The 17,548-nt window shown below is 43.6% G+C and overlaps 2 protein-coding genes across 4 annotated transcripts in view; both read left to right on the top strand.

The window, feature by feature from the left end:
- The first annotated feature begins 1,627 nt into the window (after nt 1–1,627).
- On the top strand, nt 1,628–4,714 carry LOC134089574 (uncharacterized). The gene is made up of 2 exons (XM_062544025.1): nt 1,628–1,716; nt 2,584–4,714. Exon 2 carries the CDS (start codon nt 2,589–2,591, stop codon nt 3,786–3,788), a length of 1,200 nt encoding a protein of 399 aa, XP_062400009.1. The 5' UTR covers nt 1,628–1,716; nt 2,584–2,588; the 3' UTR covers nt 3,789–4,714.
- Nucleotides 4,715–7,321: 2,607 nt separating this feature from the next.
- bmp2k (BMP2 inducible kinase) overlaps nt 7,322–17,548 on the top strand; it is a 60,691-nt gene continuing 50,464 nt past the window's right edge. The window contains exon 1 of one of the 3 annotated variants that reach the window (XM_062543023.1): nt 7,322–8,459. In XM_062543023.1, coding sequence (XP_062399007.1) covers nt 8,309–8,459 — 151 coding nt within the window. In that variant the 5' untranslated portion in view covers nt 7,322–8,308. The remainder of the gene's footprint in view (nt 8,460–17,548) is intronic. The other 2 variants (XM_062543022.1, XM_062543024.1) reach the window with 2 other exon arrangements.

Here is a 17,548-nt window from a genome sequence, read left to right as displayed (position 1 = left end):
ATCTTTGACCATGAAAAGCACATAGGCCTATAAAAACTAGGCAGGATATGAACTTAGTTAGGCCTACACAAACCAAAGACCAACCATCCTCACCATGAGATCTGCTTGTCAAGTAAGGTTTTGGCATGTAACAATTCTGTTGTTGCTTTGTTGGGGACTTTCATGGACCAGCTCAATTTTGTCTCCAAGAAGCCCGGCATTATTGGCAGATAGAAGAATATAAAGCACCTCTCCAACCCCTTGTCTTACCACATGAACTGTGGGGGAAACTGAAATGTGAATGGATAAATGTGCCCCTAGGGCAATTACATTACAGTCTGGAAAATAAGAGTCATTATGTTTTAAATGCATGTTTTGATTTATTCATTTGGCGATAGAAATATTTACAGGTATAGGCCTGTAAACAGCATGACATGGAAGAAAGGTTTTACTGAGCATACAATAGCCTACCTATACATCCATACATATACTGTATGTGTGTGTGTGTGTGTGTGTGTGTGTGTGTGTGTGTGTGTGTACTGTATGTGTGTGTGTGTGTGTGTGTGTGTGTGTATTGCCAAAAGTATTGGGTCACTTACCTTGACCCCCCATGACATCACATTCTTAATCCATAGGGCTTAATATGACGTTGGTCCACCCTTTGCAGCTATAACAGCTTCGGCTTTTCTGGGAAGGCTTTCCATAAGGTGGTGTGTTTATGGGAATTTTTGGCCATTCTTCCAGAAGTGCATTTGTGAGGTCACACACTGATGTTGGGCGAGGAGACGGGCTCTCAGTTTCCGCTCTAATTCATGCCAAAGGTGTTCTATCGGGTTGAGATCAGCACTCTGTGCAGGCCAAGTTCATCCACACCAATCTCTGAGATGAGATCCATGTCTTTATGGACCTTGCTTTGTGTACTGGTGAACAGTGTTGCTTTAATGGCAACATTACATTATTCAAGCAATGTTGATATCAAACATATCAAACTGCAGTCCGGGATAGCTATTTGTCTAGTAAACTTTTAAACTTACCTAGAGAGTATAATAATATATTTTGAAATGATCCGAAGTGGTCTAGGAATTCTTCTATAACTTAATGATTTAAAAAAGAGAGAAAATGTGACCAGGCTATTTCCCATATAGGCTATCTCGCAGATAATTTATGATTTGGTTTTGTGCGAGGCAACAGCCTACCCATAATGGATCAACAGCAATATAGCTTAGGCCTATTACTAATGACACAAATAGGCTCATGAATGTTCACTTAATGAAGTTTCAACATTGTACAGTGTTTCTAAATCTATTCATGTTCCAAGCTTAGGCCTTTGAGTAGGCCTAGCCTAGGCTATGTATAGCAGCTGTTGCACCAATTCACATGTTGGATACGTTAAGATACGTTTAAGTTAATGTACCGGTATATGAAAGCAGCTTATAAAAAGGCAATTATTCTGGTAGGCCTACATGTCATAAGGCGGATGGTATGACGTTTGGTTGGTCAATCAAGTGGACGGTCAGAAGATGTTACGGTTTGCACGATTCTGCGCCATGGTGTGGAGCGTTTTTGATATCATTCGTCTACATCATTCGTCTACATCTTCTTGCCATCAGCTCCGCCCCTGGCATTGGTGCACTATGACGCAGCAACTCGGGACTACAGCTCCCCTTGACAAGCATCACGCAACGTTATTTTCTATTGCAAATCCAACGAGAGAGAAGACGCTCCTCAAATCTAAAGGTAAACAAATGCCAACGTGTCGAGATCAATATATATAGGCCTAGTATAAATAATTACAGCATGCAAACAAATATAGAATCGGTAGACTGGATAATTTAGTGGGGGAGTATACCAGGGTAGCCTATCTGTAATTTGTATACCTAATTGTTTTTCTCACGCACTATTTAGGCGAATAAAGCATGCAGACTAAGTAGCCTATGTTTTTTTTTTTTTTTTTTTTATCTCCCCCTTTTTAAAATCTCTATCTTCTTACTGCCACACCCATTTAGCATCGCATCTTAGGTGATGAATCTGATGTCATTCACACGCTGACGTTTAGGCATCAGACCAGGAATAGTGACTAGTCACTTTAAGTGAAGAAAATACTGGAAATGTCATCAATTCAGTCGATTCCTGCGATAAAACATGCAAGTAGAGGTTAACGTGTGCATTTTTCAATTAATCTCTCAGTGATAACACAGGCATGTGTTATATCAATGTAGGCTATGAAGTGAATTGTAATTGTGTGCAGTATAGAATAGAAACTTTTATGACCAAAATGTGTTCAAATGTTACCATGCAGTACATTGATCAGTCTTCTCATTCAAAACACACACAATAAGGACAATATTCGATAATGATATGTTCACAATAAAAAAGTAGATAGTGGTCCAACAGTGGACTAGAATGGCACACCTTCAATGGGTGCTGACCAAAAATCACCATTGGTCAGATATCTGTGAACTTGATTTTGCTTGCTCAGAGACTTACGTGTGTGTGTGGGTGTGTGTGTGTGTGTGTGTGTGTGTGTGTGTGTGTGTGTGTGTGTGTGTGTGTGTGTGTGTGTGTGTGTGTGTGTGTGTGTGTGTGTGTGTGTTTTGTCTCCAGAAAACATGAAGCATGCTGTTTTCCTGACTCTCTGCTTAGCTCTCCTGGTGGATGTTTGTGCTAGGGGGGGGAGAGGAGGAGGGGGAGGACGGTCAAGTTCTGGTTCCAAAAGTTCGGGTTCCTCCTGGTTCAACTTTTCATCTAAAAAAACCTCCTCCTCATCCAATGGTAGGACAGAATCAAACTCAAAGTCCACTAAGTCCACAAAGTCCACTAAGTCCACCAGTCATCAGAAGCCTGTGATTAAAGATGTGAGTGGGCGTGGATGGGGGCAAGAGTACCCAACTCAAAAAACCACAAACTCACGGCAAGGAAATAACCCTTACCCCTACTGGAATCCCAACAACAAAATCATGAGTCCTCGCTACGGCGGGAACTATGCTTATGGGGCTTACGGCCCCGGCTACGGTCAGGGCGGCTCTCCATTTGCCCACTCTGTGCAGAGAATGGGCTACGGTCCCTCCGTCCAGTCTAAGAGCCTTGGCAGGCAGGCTGTGGTGGCAGCTGGCACTGGGGCTGTGGCTGGCGCCGCTGTGGGCTATGGCCTTGGCAGATTCCCGCGCCCCCACTACCACTTCCACGACTCGAATCAGGAATCCTCCTACAACCACTACATGTACCAACACTATGGGTCTCAGGAGAGCCGCAACACCAACACGCGCACACACACCCATCACCCAAGTAGCTCTGGCAGTGGGGTCAATCAAGGCATTGACGACAGCAGCAGTACTGGTGGCGCCGATGGCAACCGTCCTCTAGTTCTCCTTCAATCTCCTCCAAAGTCGTATGACGACTATATGAGCAGCTGTATGAAGAGAGAGGATTTGTTACAGTCAGAGCGCACAGGGGATCGAACCCAATCCCAAAACATGACCAAGGCTGGAGCACCGTCAACCACTGCCGTGTCTAAGGATGCTGCCAAGCCGTCTCAAGAGGTAAAGAAAGGGACAGGGCAAGGGAATGAGATAGAAGAGAAGGGAGCTGAGAAAAAAGAGGTACATGATGAGGTGGTCAACATCGAGGAGATTGGCTATCCGGCTCTGATTGAGCAGCTCAAAGCTCGTAAATGTGTGGAGCTCTATACAGTCTACACTCAGGGCATTGCAATGAGACAGCATGCTGCTTACAATCACGGATCAAAGCCAGAAGTGCATTTCATTAGCCATTCTCTTTTATGCCTTATTGGTTCCCTTCTCTTGTACTGAGAGAGAAGTACCATGTGAAGTACCGTAGATGGCGAATGATGACAGTGAAATGGTTTAGACAGAGCGAGTAAAATTATTAGATTAATAGAGATAGGAATGAAAATTACTCTTTGACCAAATATTCAGAAGGATATTGTTGTTTTATTGTTTTAAACGTATACATACTAATAGCATGGTAATTATGTTCTCAACAGATAAAGACACTGTTCCAACTCTTAGCTTCAGTAAATGTGATGTATCAGCGTAGCATATAGCATTTATAGAATGTGGACCAAGAAATATATAAATATGGACCTATTGCTATTTTAAAACAGAACTCAATCATCTGCTCAGGTAGTTTCTTAAGTATCTTCTTAATACCCAATCGGTGCCTATTTCATCATACAGCCATGTATGATTTATTAAAAAAAAAAACAGAACTGTACTGGGTAAAACTCAGAAACAAAGCAAAGCTTTTAAAACAATCTGCCAATGACCAAAATCACACATAGATACACTCTGAAAAAATAAAGGTGCTTAAATGGTTCCAATACTGAACCAATACTGGCCCCATTATTTTTTAGAGTGTAGAGCATAGAGAGACAGATCAAAGTAAAGTCGTCAAATTACGACCTTATTTTGTTCAGTAGTAAATATCCCAGGATGATTATATTGAAGAACTTTTAGATGGAGACTTTTCTCCCACCTTGAGGAAATCACGTTACTGTAGGGTAGATCAAGTGTGGTGATCTGGATGTGTGCAAGACATTTTTATGTACCTCACAATGGGTTGTCCATTAAAGCCCATAAAAGCTCTGGTGACAATGCTGGAAGCACTTACTGTGGTCCATTCATCAGTGTTGGACTGCTTGTCCCTTACTGTGCATGTTACACTGGAAATGTACTGTAGTTAATTCCACCGCTCTGCCTCTCTTTACACTAACCTGACCAAACATGCATCAGGTTGACTATCAAATTGAGCACTTTTATCTGTATTTTTACTTTATTTTTAAATGTTGTCTTATTTATTAAGATACTTTTAGATGGACTGAATGATATGTTTTGATATACCGGTATACTTTGTTGCTAAAATACTTAATTAAACATAACATAATTTAACACAGTTTTTAACCTTGCGCCTTAGAAAATCCTATTGCATCATAATATCCCATTATTGATCATTCTGGACTGAATTTCAACCACTGATGATGAGATGATTATTACAGTTGGCAAACGTCTGAGTTTATTTTTTATGCCTGTGCTATCATCTCAAGTGACACTTACATATAGTAATGCTGAATGTTACTCGTTCACTGTGTACTTATAATTCACTTCATAGTGTCCACTTCTTTTGGCAGAGCAAAAGTACTATGACTTAAGCGTCACCACACCTTACCGTAAGTGTACTAATAATGTTTAGTAATGAACAATGCAGCTATATAATATTTTGTAATCATGTATAGGCTATAGTCAGGAGGTTGAGACACACTTACAGGTGGAGCATATAGAACTTCTTAACTGTGATTTATTGGGGAAATATGTATACCTGCATTGATCGGGGCAAGAGAACACAGTAATGGGGAACGACCAAAAGCCAAATAAAGTGGTCACTATGAACATTCCTATTCCATCTGTGTTGCATGTACAAATATCTAAAACATCTGTAACATTTGTAATTTCAAACAGTTGTTGCCAGGGATTCACATAGGCCTACACCAAATAATTTACAATACTGTGCCTTTCAGAGCATCCATTGTATGCATGTAAGTAACCAGTAGGGACTAACACCAGTTTCCCCATATGTTGCCTTGCCTTGTGCCTCTTGCTATATAAAGATGTGTATAGATACTGCTATCAAGTTGATGCACTTCTGCTGCCATCATGTATAAACACATGTTTAGTACTGTCTGTGCTGTGTATTGAAGTATTGACGCTAAATTGTTAGAGGAGCTGTCTTCAAATATGTGTGTTTGTGTGGTCTTTTTATTCTTTTTGTTAATTCTGCACAAACAAGCAAGACAAAAGTCCTGACCTGATGACTTAAGTGCAGTTTAAATAAAAGATTAATGGCATTATCATCACCTGTGTCTTTTGTCACTTCAAATTACAGTTGTTTTTGAAAGGTATGGATTATCCAAGAATAAATTATTTTTTTTGTATATACTGTATACTGGGTGGGATCGGGAAATGACCGCAGGTTGGATTTGTGTGTTTGTGCGTGTTTTTAACGTAGGCTACAGAAGCACACATACAGTCCATCTGATCAATATGCCTGGACTATTTTATACTCTAATGGCCGGTCATTTTAGTAAAATAGTCAAATTGTTAAAATTATCAAAATTTGTTTCGAGTGTTCAGATGCCTGGTGTTAACAAAGTCAATGAGCCCTTTTTTGAGAGAAAAGAATTGTGAATCGGTCACATATTGTATGACAAACCACTCCCAGGGTCCCCTGCAAGAGGACCCTAGATGTCAAAACATTGCCCAGATTAGAAGATGTGTAGCCTACATCACAATAGGTAATTAGTTTGAAAATGTTATATGCTCAGCTGCAATGCACGAATTCATTAATTATATTAAAACCTATGAGGACACAGGCACTATAGGCCTATACAATCATGAACTCAAGCAGTTTTGGGTGAGAACTGAGGGCAAACTCAAGTTGGTCCATGAGTCAGATCTGTACTGTCCAAACATATTTCTCCTTCATAACAGCAAACAATTTCCCCCAAACTGTAGCTTTGACAGTAATTTTCTGAATAGGTGGGGGTAATTTCAGCAGCATGAATGTGTACGGTTGAACATGGCGGCATGGATGTACATTTTAAACGCGGGTGCTGTCCATAGGCTGTAGCCTACATTCAGCCGCACGAGTGCGCTATGGGCTCTGATATTGTACAGAGCTGTAGGCCCATTCATCAGGCAGGTAGCCAATAATAAATCACAACAGTTAAAGAAAGCTCGGTATTTTGTAGTGATCTGGAATTGTTGACATAATGAGACTATGTAAACACAATATAAAAATCTGAACAAAACGTGTTGTCATCGACCCTGAAATAGCCTGTCAATCTTTAATTGAATTTTCAGATGAAATGCTTAAAGCTGAATTAATTCAGGCCTCTTCATTCCAGCGTAGGCTACTGTATTTATGTCATGCGGCGTGCAAGAGAGGACAGAGAGCAGATAGCCTAGTGAAGACTTCCCGTGACTTCAGCTATCTTCAAATGACTGATCGTTAACATTTTGAATAGAGAACCAGCCAAGACGAGACATCCCTATCGTGCTCAGGGGGGTTACAATATCAGACAGACTCCTTGTGCGCTTTGATGGAAAGTGAAGGGGTCACTGCCAACTGTGCAGGTCACACTTCCCACGGGAATGTCATAGGCCTTCTTTAGATTGCTGTGTGAAATTAAAAATGTTAATTCAGTATTTTAATAAAGTTATTGTAGGCTAGATCGAGTATCAGCCATATGCTGCGCACGCGTGAGTATGGTCGAGGAGAGACCATTTGCGCAAGTGTAGGCTATTCCATCGAGGGTGGGGAGAATGTCATGTATTATTGTACATAAATGTGACTACGTCGTGGCATCTTCTTCCTTGTTGAGTCTCTGTCATTGGAGACAACAAACCTCCCACTCATTTACGAATCACGAGAGTTCGAAGTTTAACGAGGTGGACAAGGGAAACGTGCGTGGATCGGAAGGCCAGTTCTGCTGGCCCAGATTGTACAGAAAAGTTGTATTCAACGCGTGAGTTGTTGAGAAAGGTGTCTTTAGGATATCATCATTATTGTCTCTGCAGTGGGATACAGCCATAGACCTACAGCAGCACATCATAAACCAGTAAGCTCGCTAGCTTGTTAGCAAGCTAACTAAAGGGGTAGTGGGGAAGTCGTGGGGCAGGAAGGAGGTGTTTCCTTGACTCGCGGTCGGTAGGCAGTATTTTTGTGAGTCTGCTAGCTCCTAGCTAACTAGCGTAGCCTTGTAACACACCCCCCGTCGCACAGTGTCGTTTACCTGCAGATGGCTTGCGAGTAGTGGCGATTCTCTGTCAGCTTATTTGAGAATTGTATACGTCTTTGGGCATGCCTTTTTTAATGCTTTTGTCGCACCCTCAGCTGCAGGGTAGCTAACCAGCCAGATAGGTCGTTGTTGAACGCCTGTCTGCTTGCTAGCCTTGTCTGTCTAGCTTGCTAGGTTACAATCGACAGCGTGGTGGACATTATCTAGCTTATCGTGTGGCAGATAGCGTCCTAGCTAACTGTATTTGTTTGATCAAATCTGCCAATATTGTGAGCATCTGGAACAATTTATAGGTCGTTGGTAACGAGTTACATATTTTAGAGTCTCTGCCATGACATTCAAGTGATTGAAGTCAACGGCACCACAAGAAGTCGGTCGCAGAGAGAATGCAGGACAAAGACTGGAGATGAGAAGGTAGCTGAGCAAGTTAGAACATTTCTCTGCGTCTCGGTACTGTCAATAACAGCCTCAAAAGAGCACGGTCGGAGAAGTGGACAGTTCATATCAGGATCAAGAATGAAGAAGTTTTCTCGAATGCCAAAGTCGGAGAGCGGCGGACTGGGAGGTGGCTCTGGGTCCGGAGGGGGCACAGGAGTGACAAACTACATCGGGAAGGTGTTTGCTGTCGGCCGATACCAGGTCACCGTGGATGAGCTGATTGCAGAAGGTATGTTTACATGTGTTTTGTTTCAGTCTCCTCCAATTTGTGTCCCCTTCAAAATGTAAACTCTCGGTAGGCTATGTGGTTATAGGATGAAAATGAACCGCGACAGATGCAAACCCCTAAGGCATGTCAACGTTTTGTTCCACTGTAACATTTCGTGCTGTATGTTACATCAGTATGTGCGAGTTTGGTAACGTTTTGCTCCTAATCTCTCTTGCCGTCTAATCTCGTAATGACATGATCATTCTGTCAATTTTGATCAGCGTCGATAGGCGCGCCCAGAAACAACCAGAAGGTCACAAAAGATGGGCGTAAAACCTGTGTGAAATGACGAGCTAATGGCTACGGTTTAACTTGTACCACAAGACTCAACAGGTGACAAGTCATGGGTATAATTCACCCTTATCAGGAAGCTAGATGACTAATGATAAGCAAGGGAAACATTCTTACTTAACATAACCCTTTTTTTGCAGTCATTCGTGAACCTTATGATGTGGATGTTCCAGCTGACCACTCGGTGTCCAGTTATTTCTTTGTTTTTACCTGTCCTAAGCCAGAATTGAAGAGCTTTCCTGGGTAGTGAAGCTATTGTATCCTCAGAATCCTACTGCTCTAACATTGCCTTACCCCACGAGAAATCATTATCTCAGCCAACAGTTAAAAAAACAAAAAAAACAAAACAGTGATGCCCAGACTTTCACGCATATATAAACTTTGCCATCTATCTAAGCCAGCAGTTCCTCAGCTTATTTAATACAAACTGTCAGATTTGTGGCATACTGTAAGTCTTGCCCTTTGTCAGACAGTTGTGTGTCTGTGCTGCCTGTGCTCCCACTAGAAGGCAAGCAGGCAGCAGGTTGCCCAGAATGCTGAACCATCACAGTTCTAATGCATAGCCTGTGTCACACTTTCCTTGATTACAATAGGACTGCATGCTCACTCGAGTCCCAATTGCACAGTGAAAGGAAATGTGATGTGAAATGTACCTGAATGTTACTCAATACACATTGAAAAAGGACAAGTACGCACATGTTTGTGATCGGAATGTGTTTGTGGATCTTTTTTTTCGGAATCTGAAGCAGGTCCTGATACAGCAGATATCTCGTCTGCCTGTGTGCTTTCCAGCTTGTCTATTTTCAGTTGTATTTAAAGTTTAAAATTCAAGCCTCAGCACATTTCTTCACCAGAAACAGATCTGATCCATACTTAGATGCAACAGTTGTGCCGAGTATGGTGTTTATTGATAGTCAGATGGTCACATGGTCAGATCTCCGTAATGGGATGATTATGCCACATTGTGACTGGGATAAGCTGGGTCTAGCTGTCTGCTCTGTTCTGTCTTCGCACACAGTTCTGATTCGGTAAAAGGAAAACAAAGGGTTTCGGACTGAGCCATACTATATTCCAGCCTATCAGCATGCTGTCTGGGGAGCACAGAATGGAGGGTAATGATTTGATTGGCTGTTGAGCTCAAATAAGCAACTTTTCACAATGATCATGGGCTGAATCGTGTCCTATTATTCATAGGTAGCTTTGTTTGCAGGGATAATTGAAAAAGGAACTATGCAAGTTTGGCGATTTCTTCGCTGTTTTCTTGTTTTACACTTGCAGGTTCCTCTGCAGAGCTTCCCCTTCAAATTTAGTGTGTATGTTTTACAATGCTCCTCAATCGGTCAGTTTGCCTTGTCATGAGCATGACCGAAAGGCTGTGAGACATGTGTGTTTCTATTTGTCAGTGGAACCATGCAAGCATGGTTTTTCTGCTCACAGGCGCTAGGGGGAAGTGAGACAGCCATCATTCAACTGAAAATAAGTCAAATAACCATTCCGATGACTCCAAAGCTGATCAGTTAAGGCAAATTAAGCTAAAACACGTGCTTAGTTCACCTTTAACCAGAGTGAGCTCTGGTTTAAACTCTGCCATGGTCTGTTAGTGAAGAGCTTTACCTGCAAACTAGAAGCAGGTTTGATTACTTCTCTGTTCACTGCAAATCCTCCTGTGTCACTGGTCACAGCAACAAGAAAACCTGTCAGTCTTGTTCTGATGAGCTGAGTCAGTGTCTGTTGGCACACAGTGTTTATGTTTTTATCTGTGGCCTCCGTCAAGTTCGCCATGGGCAGACGGCTGTGGTGGTATCTGGGCAGACGTTGACACTGACTTGCAATCACATGTCTCTGGGACAAAATGCTTTCTCCTGCCTTTAACTGTTGCAAACACAATGGACGTGTGTGTGTTTTTTTCCCCCCTCCAGATTGATTGGTATGAGGTGGGTTGAGCTTTTGCAAGCATGTTCTTGAGGTGGCAAAACATCAAAATATACAGAAACTCAAATATGGAGTGGCATGTCAATGTTGAAGTGACTGACTTGGAATTCCTGGAAAAAACATGCATGATGACCTATCGTCATGTGATGGCAACAATCTTTGACTGACCTCAGCAAAATATTTCTGAAATGGAATGCTGTCAATGTGAACAAATGTGTTGAATATTTCTGTCTGTTATTGGTATTGTAATGTTGTAAACCTACCTAGCTTTTGAAGTCTAGTGTTGCCATCATCTTTCTTGCCATCATCTTTCTTACGGAAAGAACCATTGAAAATGATAACAAGCCCCATCATTTAACCGCCGTCATGCCACGGCTGAACTTGTGTAACGGCTTTTCGGCTCTGCTTAGCCAGTTTTCAGGTCTGAGTTGACATTAGGAAGTGTGTGTGTGTGTGTGTGTGTGTGTGTGTGTGTGTGTGTGTGTGTGTGTGTGTGTGTGTGTGTGTGTGTGTGTGTGTGTGTGTGTGTGTGTGTGTGTGTGTGTGTGTGTGTGTGTGTGTGTGTGTGTGTGTGTGTGTGTGTGTGTGTGTGTGTGTGTGTGTGTGTGTGTGTGTGTGTGTGTGTGTGTGTGAGATCACGGGTTTCGCCACGTCTCACAGAAATGTTTGCCCAAGTTGCTGCAGGTTCAGTGGGTCGGCCATCTTCTGAGCTTTTTTGTGTTCTCTGGACCTCTAGGGTCACTAAGGTGAAGAATGGCTACTATGAGTTACAGAGAGAGAGAGAGCGAGAGGGAGAGAGGCCCAGCCCACACACTTTACAGGGAGGAAGGACGAAGAATGGATAGAGAGAGGGGATAGGCACGAGCAGTGATTGTGACAGCAAGGCCTGTTTCACAATTCTTGGCAACAGCTTTAACTGAATTCTAGAGACATGAAAAGTAACAGCACATTTTTTTTATTCACCACAATTCATACACATGGCTAGTCCAAACTAGGACAGATGAGTAAATTGAATTCAATTTAATTGACTCACAGAGTGTTGCTGTTAACAGTAGAAATAGGCTTCAAAGTGCTTTACGGCACCCAGGGCCTAGAACTGGGATTGGATGGAGCAGCACTTGCCAGTCAGTCTGTCTTATCAGCTCTGGCTACTCCCTGTTGGTCAGTGACCATCCCGATGTGAGAGGTCCATTTCCGATGTGCACCGTCCATGTCAGGGACATATCAGCGAGGCCGCTCTTCCTTGCTGTCACGGCTCCGATGTGACCGGAAGAGGGGGTCAGATGGAGAGGGTCACACATGTAGGGTCCAAGACAAGGGCACGGAAGTGTGTGTGTGAGAGACTGGGGCAGGATGCATCTGTGAGGGCAGTGATACACACACACACACACACACACACACAGGCGCCCACACACAGAAATGCAGAAATGCTCAGGCTAACGATCAAATATTAGACTTCATGGACGTTTTGTTTCATAGGCAGCCAAGTTATTTATAAAGAAACTTGCAACTGCGCATCTATTCTGTTTGTCTTCCTGTCTCTCACTTCCTCTGTGTGTGTGTGTGTATGTGTGTGCATGCACAGTGATCCACTGCAGTGTTTAAGTCAAGGTCAGTTCTTGCAAGCCTCAGATGCTGACTCCTGACTGTAACACTGAAGGCTGTGTCTGGAGCTGGCTATTGCAGCACTTCAACTGAATGTAGTTGTTTATAGACATGCACCAATATGGAATTTAGGGCCGATAATGATAATCGATATTTATCGGTTTGTTGTGGCCAGTAGCCCAGTACCGATACGATAACCGATGATATTACTCGTCAAAACATTTCAAAAATTGATTGGGGGCAACATTTAATAAGCATCATGTAATTGCAGTAATTTTGCCTACCAATGACGGACATAACTTGTAATAGTCCTCAATGGTACAGCAGTCAACAAAATAGTAGTAGCCTAGGCCTATGTGTGCCTCCTTTTAGTGATTGTGACGTCAGCTAGTTACGAGTGAGTGGCCAGCGACAGTGTGTGAATCGTTTTCATATCTATGGAGTAAACACTCAACGCAAATAAGCGGCTAGGAGCTGGGAGAAGTGACCAAATCAGTGTTTGTGAGGGAAACTTGTATAGTTTCAACAGCGGGTAATTGGATAAAGCTACGAATTGGATAAAACTCCTCGGACTGTATCTTGTTGCATCTGTAGGCTATTCTGTTGCGCACATCCTGCTTCAGCAGAAGTCAAAGGGGTTAGCCCCGAAGGTCAGTAACTTCTAATGACCAGTCTGGAACTGATGCAAGAATGGTTAGCATATTTCTCGGTTATATTACAAAACCCATGCGAACAAAATTATGTAAATATAAAACTAAAGTAGTACTTAGAACTACTTATTTTCTGACTCTTGACTCTTCCCACCAAAGCGTTTGTTTGTTTGTTTCTCCAACTAGTGTGGTAAAGTGCAGACACACCAGTGCAAGAAGGCGTTTTCGCTCCGGGTAGGCATCGTATCGTGAGGTCCTTGCCAATGCACAGCCCTACTCCAAATCATCCCAGTTTCCTGTTTCAATGGCAAAAGCCCAGAGTAGCTGTGCAGATTTGAACAGAAGAACCTTGCAGAGTTTGCTGGTCTGGTATGGCGCAGGTTTTAAGGTTAGTTACAGTACATTCTCGTGGTGGCTGCTCAACGGGGCTGTCTGTGCCGTCAGCCCTGGTCAGCATGTCTGACTGTGTCCGCCTCCTGGAGTGTAGTGAGTGGCCTGTGTGAGGATGACGAAGAGTAGGTGAGGTGATGTGTGGACTGGAGCAGCATGGCCTCAGGGCCTTGGAAAGCATGACGCGGCAGAAAAAAATGGGCTGGCCAGCACACACGCTGACCCAGCACTTTGGGGTTATTGTTGTGTCACTGAGGAGTGTCTTTGTTCCTCACTCACTTTTACTCTCTCTCTCTCTTGTCTCTCTCCCAGTCTCTCTCTCCCTTCTTGGGATGTGTTTGTGTGTGTCTGTGTAGGTGTGCGTACATCTGCCTCACTCACATTTCACTCTCTTCCTCTGCTGTGTGTGTGTGTGTGTGTGTGTGTGTGTGTGTGTGTGTGTGTGTGTGTGTGTGTGTGTGTGTGTGTGTGTGTGTGTGTGTGTGTGTGTGTGTGTGTGTGTGTGTGTGTGTGTGTGTGTGTGTGTGTGTGTGTGTGTGTGTGTGTCTTCGAGTCTCTCTATCTTTTTCTGCTCTCCGTCCCAGTGTGTGTTCTTTTTTTGTGTGTGTGTAAGAGAGAGAGAAACTTCATGGACCATTTAAGTCTCACACAGATGGATGAAGGCAGTGATGAAACAGAATCCAGTTTGCTTGATGACTGATACAGACACGAACATACCGTTGGAACATGGGACAAACACCGGAGTACAAAGTTTCTACTAGTGCCAGTCACATATGCATGTTGTGTACACAAACGCTTACAAAATGTGGACACAAGATCACGGAGTGCTGTATGCGCAATACACACACACACACACACACAGACTAAACTCCAAGGACCATCTGACCACTGTAAACACATGCTTATTTCATTACATTAAAAGTTTTATCCATCTTCCTTCACCTTTCATGACATCATGGGCCAATGAAATTACTTTGGAAACTCTGTAAAGGGTTCAGTTTTCCATCTGCTGAAAATCTTATAGATTTTTCTGGTATACCAGAAGAGATTGAAAGGGGAAGAGATCAGCCAAATGTTGCATAGTGTGTGTGTGTGTGTGTGAGTGAGACCTTCCTTTGGTGTTGCATAGTGTGTGTTTGTGTTGTTTACCTGTTTGTGTGTGTGTGTGTGTGTGTGTGTGTGTGTGCGTGTGTGAGAGTGAGAAACTCTCCTCTCGCGTTGCATGGTGTGTGGGGTTTGCGTGCCGACAGGATGTAGCGTGTGACTACAGGGAGGGAGCGTAGCCCTCGTGAGCTCACAGTTAAACGGTCGTCGGCGGAGCGGGGCTGGTGGAACGCTCGTCTTCTGAAACCTCCCAGCCCAGGCGAGGCGCAACTTGACGTGACGCAACATGCCCTGATAGCCCTCGACCTGCAAACGGGGGGGGATATGAGGGCTGTTTACATGACGCTGCTCAGGAAGGGTGGTTTGGCAAATTGTTGCTGCCCCATCACTGATATTGTTCAGTATCACTCGATATTGTCTAGCTAGCAGGTTCCGACTAGCTACCCCCACATACCCCACATTAATAAACTATATGGGAAGGCTAGGAATAATGCTTATAAGATACTGTTGTCCAAACATGGTTCCCAAGATCCCAATAATGAATCCAAGGGCAAAGAACATATGAAAACATTGAAATTGGAAGAAAGTGTATATTTAACAAGTCTTTGTTAAACATTATATTGTAGAGATGCACCGATCGCTCGGCCGCCGATCAGAATCGGCCGATTTTCACGTGATCGGCCACGACCGGCGACCGGCCGGTCAGTCTGAGACCTGCCGATTTTATGCCGGTCAAATGCACTCGCACCTACTTGTAACAACATCACACAGCTGAGTTAGCAAAGTTTGATGAAGCTAGCAAAGGCTAACACTCAGGGCTGGATAAAGCGCTAATGCTGAGTTTTTCTATGCAGCGAACGCTGTGCTTTGCCATATTGCGTGGAATTTACTAAGCTGTCACTAGGTTACGTAAACAGCGCACATCACCGCCCGTCTTTGCCGCTAATTGCGTGCTCACAGCTGAACCACAAGCGCTGTCAACAAGCAGCAACATAGCCACGGCAGGAATAAACATCGTTTTGCTTCAGTTTGCCACCTTAGCATGTATTCTTTTACTATTCGATTTACACATTTAGAGGTTTATTTCATTACTTTTTGTCTACTCACGCCTGTATGTTTCTTCTAAATTCGCCAAAAGTAAGCATTCTAACATGTCATACACTATCGCGACCGTGATACAAAACATATCATGTGTGGTGTCGTTGGAAAGCTGTGTTTCTCCTGCATGACGTTATGCCATCCAAATATGGACACTTCCTTTGTATCCGCAAGCAATCGCGAAAGTTCAAAGAAGAGTGTAGTAGACTGAGTATGCATGCCATTGGCTGTGTTTCAAGGCTGTTATCTCAAAATCAGTTTTTTGTAATTTTCCAACATCTCAGCCTATGTAGCACCTATACACACTTTCCAGTTATACACAAGATCAGTAGTCTGAAGATATTTACAGTTGGATATTGTATGTGAGAAGAAAAAAATAGTAGTCCTACAGTGCATTTCTATTAGTAGTGTGTGAAATGAATGTCCCACACTGGGAATAGCCTACTGCAGCTGAAGAAGACTTGAAGAAGAATCTGTCTATTCACATTTTTTTTACCAGCCATTGATAAGTTGATTACATTTCTATATTAACATGTTGTATTAAAGAAAGGATAGAAAATAACTCTAAATAATTTTGTGTGCTGTAAAGTGGTTAGAAGATGCAAATCGGAATCGGCTAAAATCGGTATCGGCAGGTCAAATTCTATGAAAAATCGGAAATCGGAATCGGCCAAAAAATTGCAATCGGTGCATCTCTATTATATTGGCCTAGATGAACTTTGAGCAAAATGTAAAAAGGTGCAGCAACCATTTTCCTGGATTTGGTCTAATTACACGATTGGTGGTGGTCGGGTGGTAGAGGCAGGCTGCTCTTCTAGTGGTGGATTTAGCGATGTAAATATCAACATTCTCTGTGCATATCACCGTCTGTGTTCGCCCTCTAAATCCCCCCCCCCCCCCTTTGTTTCACATGCGCTCTCTCTATTTCTCTGCCCCCCCCCTTTTCTCTCTCTCTCTCTCTCTCTCTCTCTCTCTCTCTCTCTCTCTCTCTCTCTCTCTCTCTCTCTCTCTCTCTCTCTCTCTCTCTCTCTCTCTCTCTCTCTCTCTCTCTCTCTCTCACTGTCGGGAAGGAGGGGGGTGAATGGTGGAATTGTGTTGGCCTTTTGTTGCGCTGTTCCAGTAAACCCGCTGAGGAATGCTGGTACGGTCCGACCCAGTACAGCAGTCACATCCAGCAGCAGCAGCAGTAGTAACAGTAGCAGCAGCAGCAGCAGCAGCAGCAGTAGTAGCCTGCCCAGTGCCCAACCCGACCCAGCCCAGATCAGGCCGGGCAGGATTCAGACTGTGATTGGTGCGTGCGTGCGTGCTAGCGTGCGTGCGTGTGTGTGTCAACCTGGCATGCATGACTCTCGTCTCTTCCCCCCTCTCTCTCTCTCATCTCTTCCCTCTTTCTCATCTCTCTGTCTCTCGCTCTATCTCTCTGTCTCTGTGTGTTGTGTGTGTGTGTGTGTGTGTGTGTGTCAACCTGGCATGCATGACTCTCGTCTCTTCCCCCTCTCTCTCTCTCTCGTCTCTTCCCTCTTTCTCATTTCTGTCTCTCGCTCTGTCTCTGTCTCTCTCTCTCTCTCTCTCTCATGCACACATTTGTACACACATTGTCCTCCATTCTCAATCCAGCCTTCTTTGTCTGTGTGTGTGTGTGTGTGTGTGTGCTCAATGACTTAGCGAGCTCATTAGTGCACTGTGGTCGTGGTCTCCATTGTCGGCAGGGAGCCAAGGACTGGGATTCACGTGGACATTGGGCATCATTGCTATCACTTGTGTGTGTGTGTGTGTGTGTGTGTGTGTGTGTGTCTCTAGGTCGAGGACGGGAAGTAGTATAGAGCAGAGGAAGGGGAGGAGAAAAAAGACAGAATAAGACTGAGATGGTGGCACAGTTTTGTGTGTGTGTGTGTGTGTGGGGGGGGGGGGGGGGGGGTGTCCTCAAACACCACACGTTGGCAAAAACATGGCACGACATGTCGAAACGGTTGAAATGAC

This window comes from Sardina pilchardus, chromosome 8 (genome assembly GCF_963854185.1).
Source record: "Sardina pilchardus chromosome 8, fSarPil1.1, whole genome shotgun sequence".
NCBI classification, from domain to species: Eukaryota; Metazoa; Chordata; class Actinopteri; order Clupeiformes; family Clupeidae; genus Sardina; species Sardina pilchardus.
This window is presented reverse-complemented; position numbering and strand designations above follow the sequence as displayed.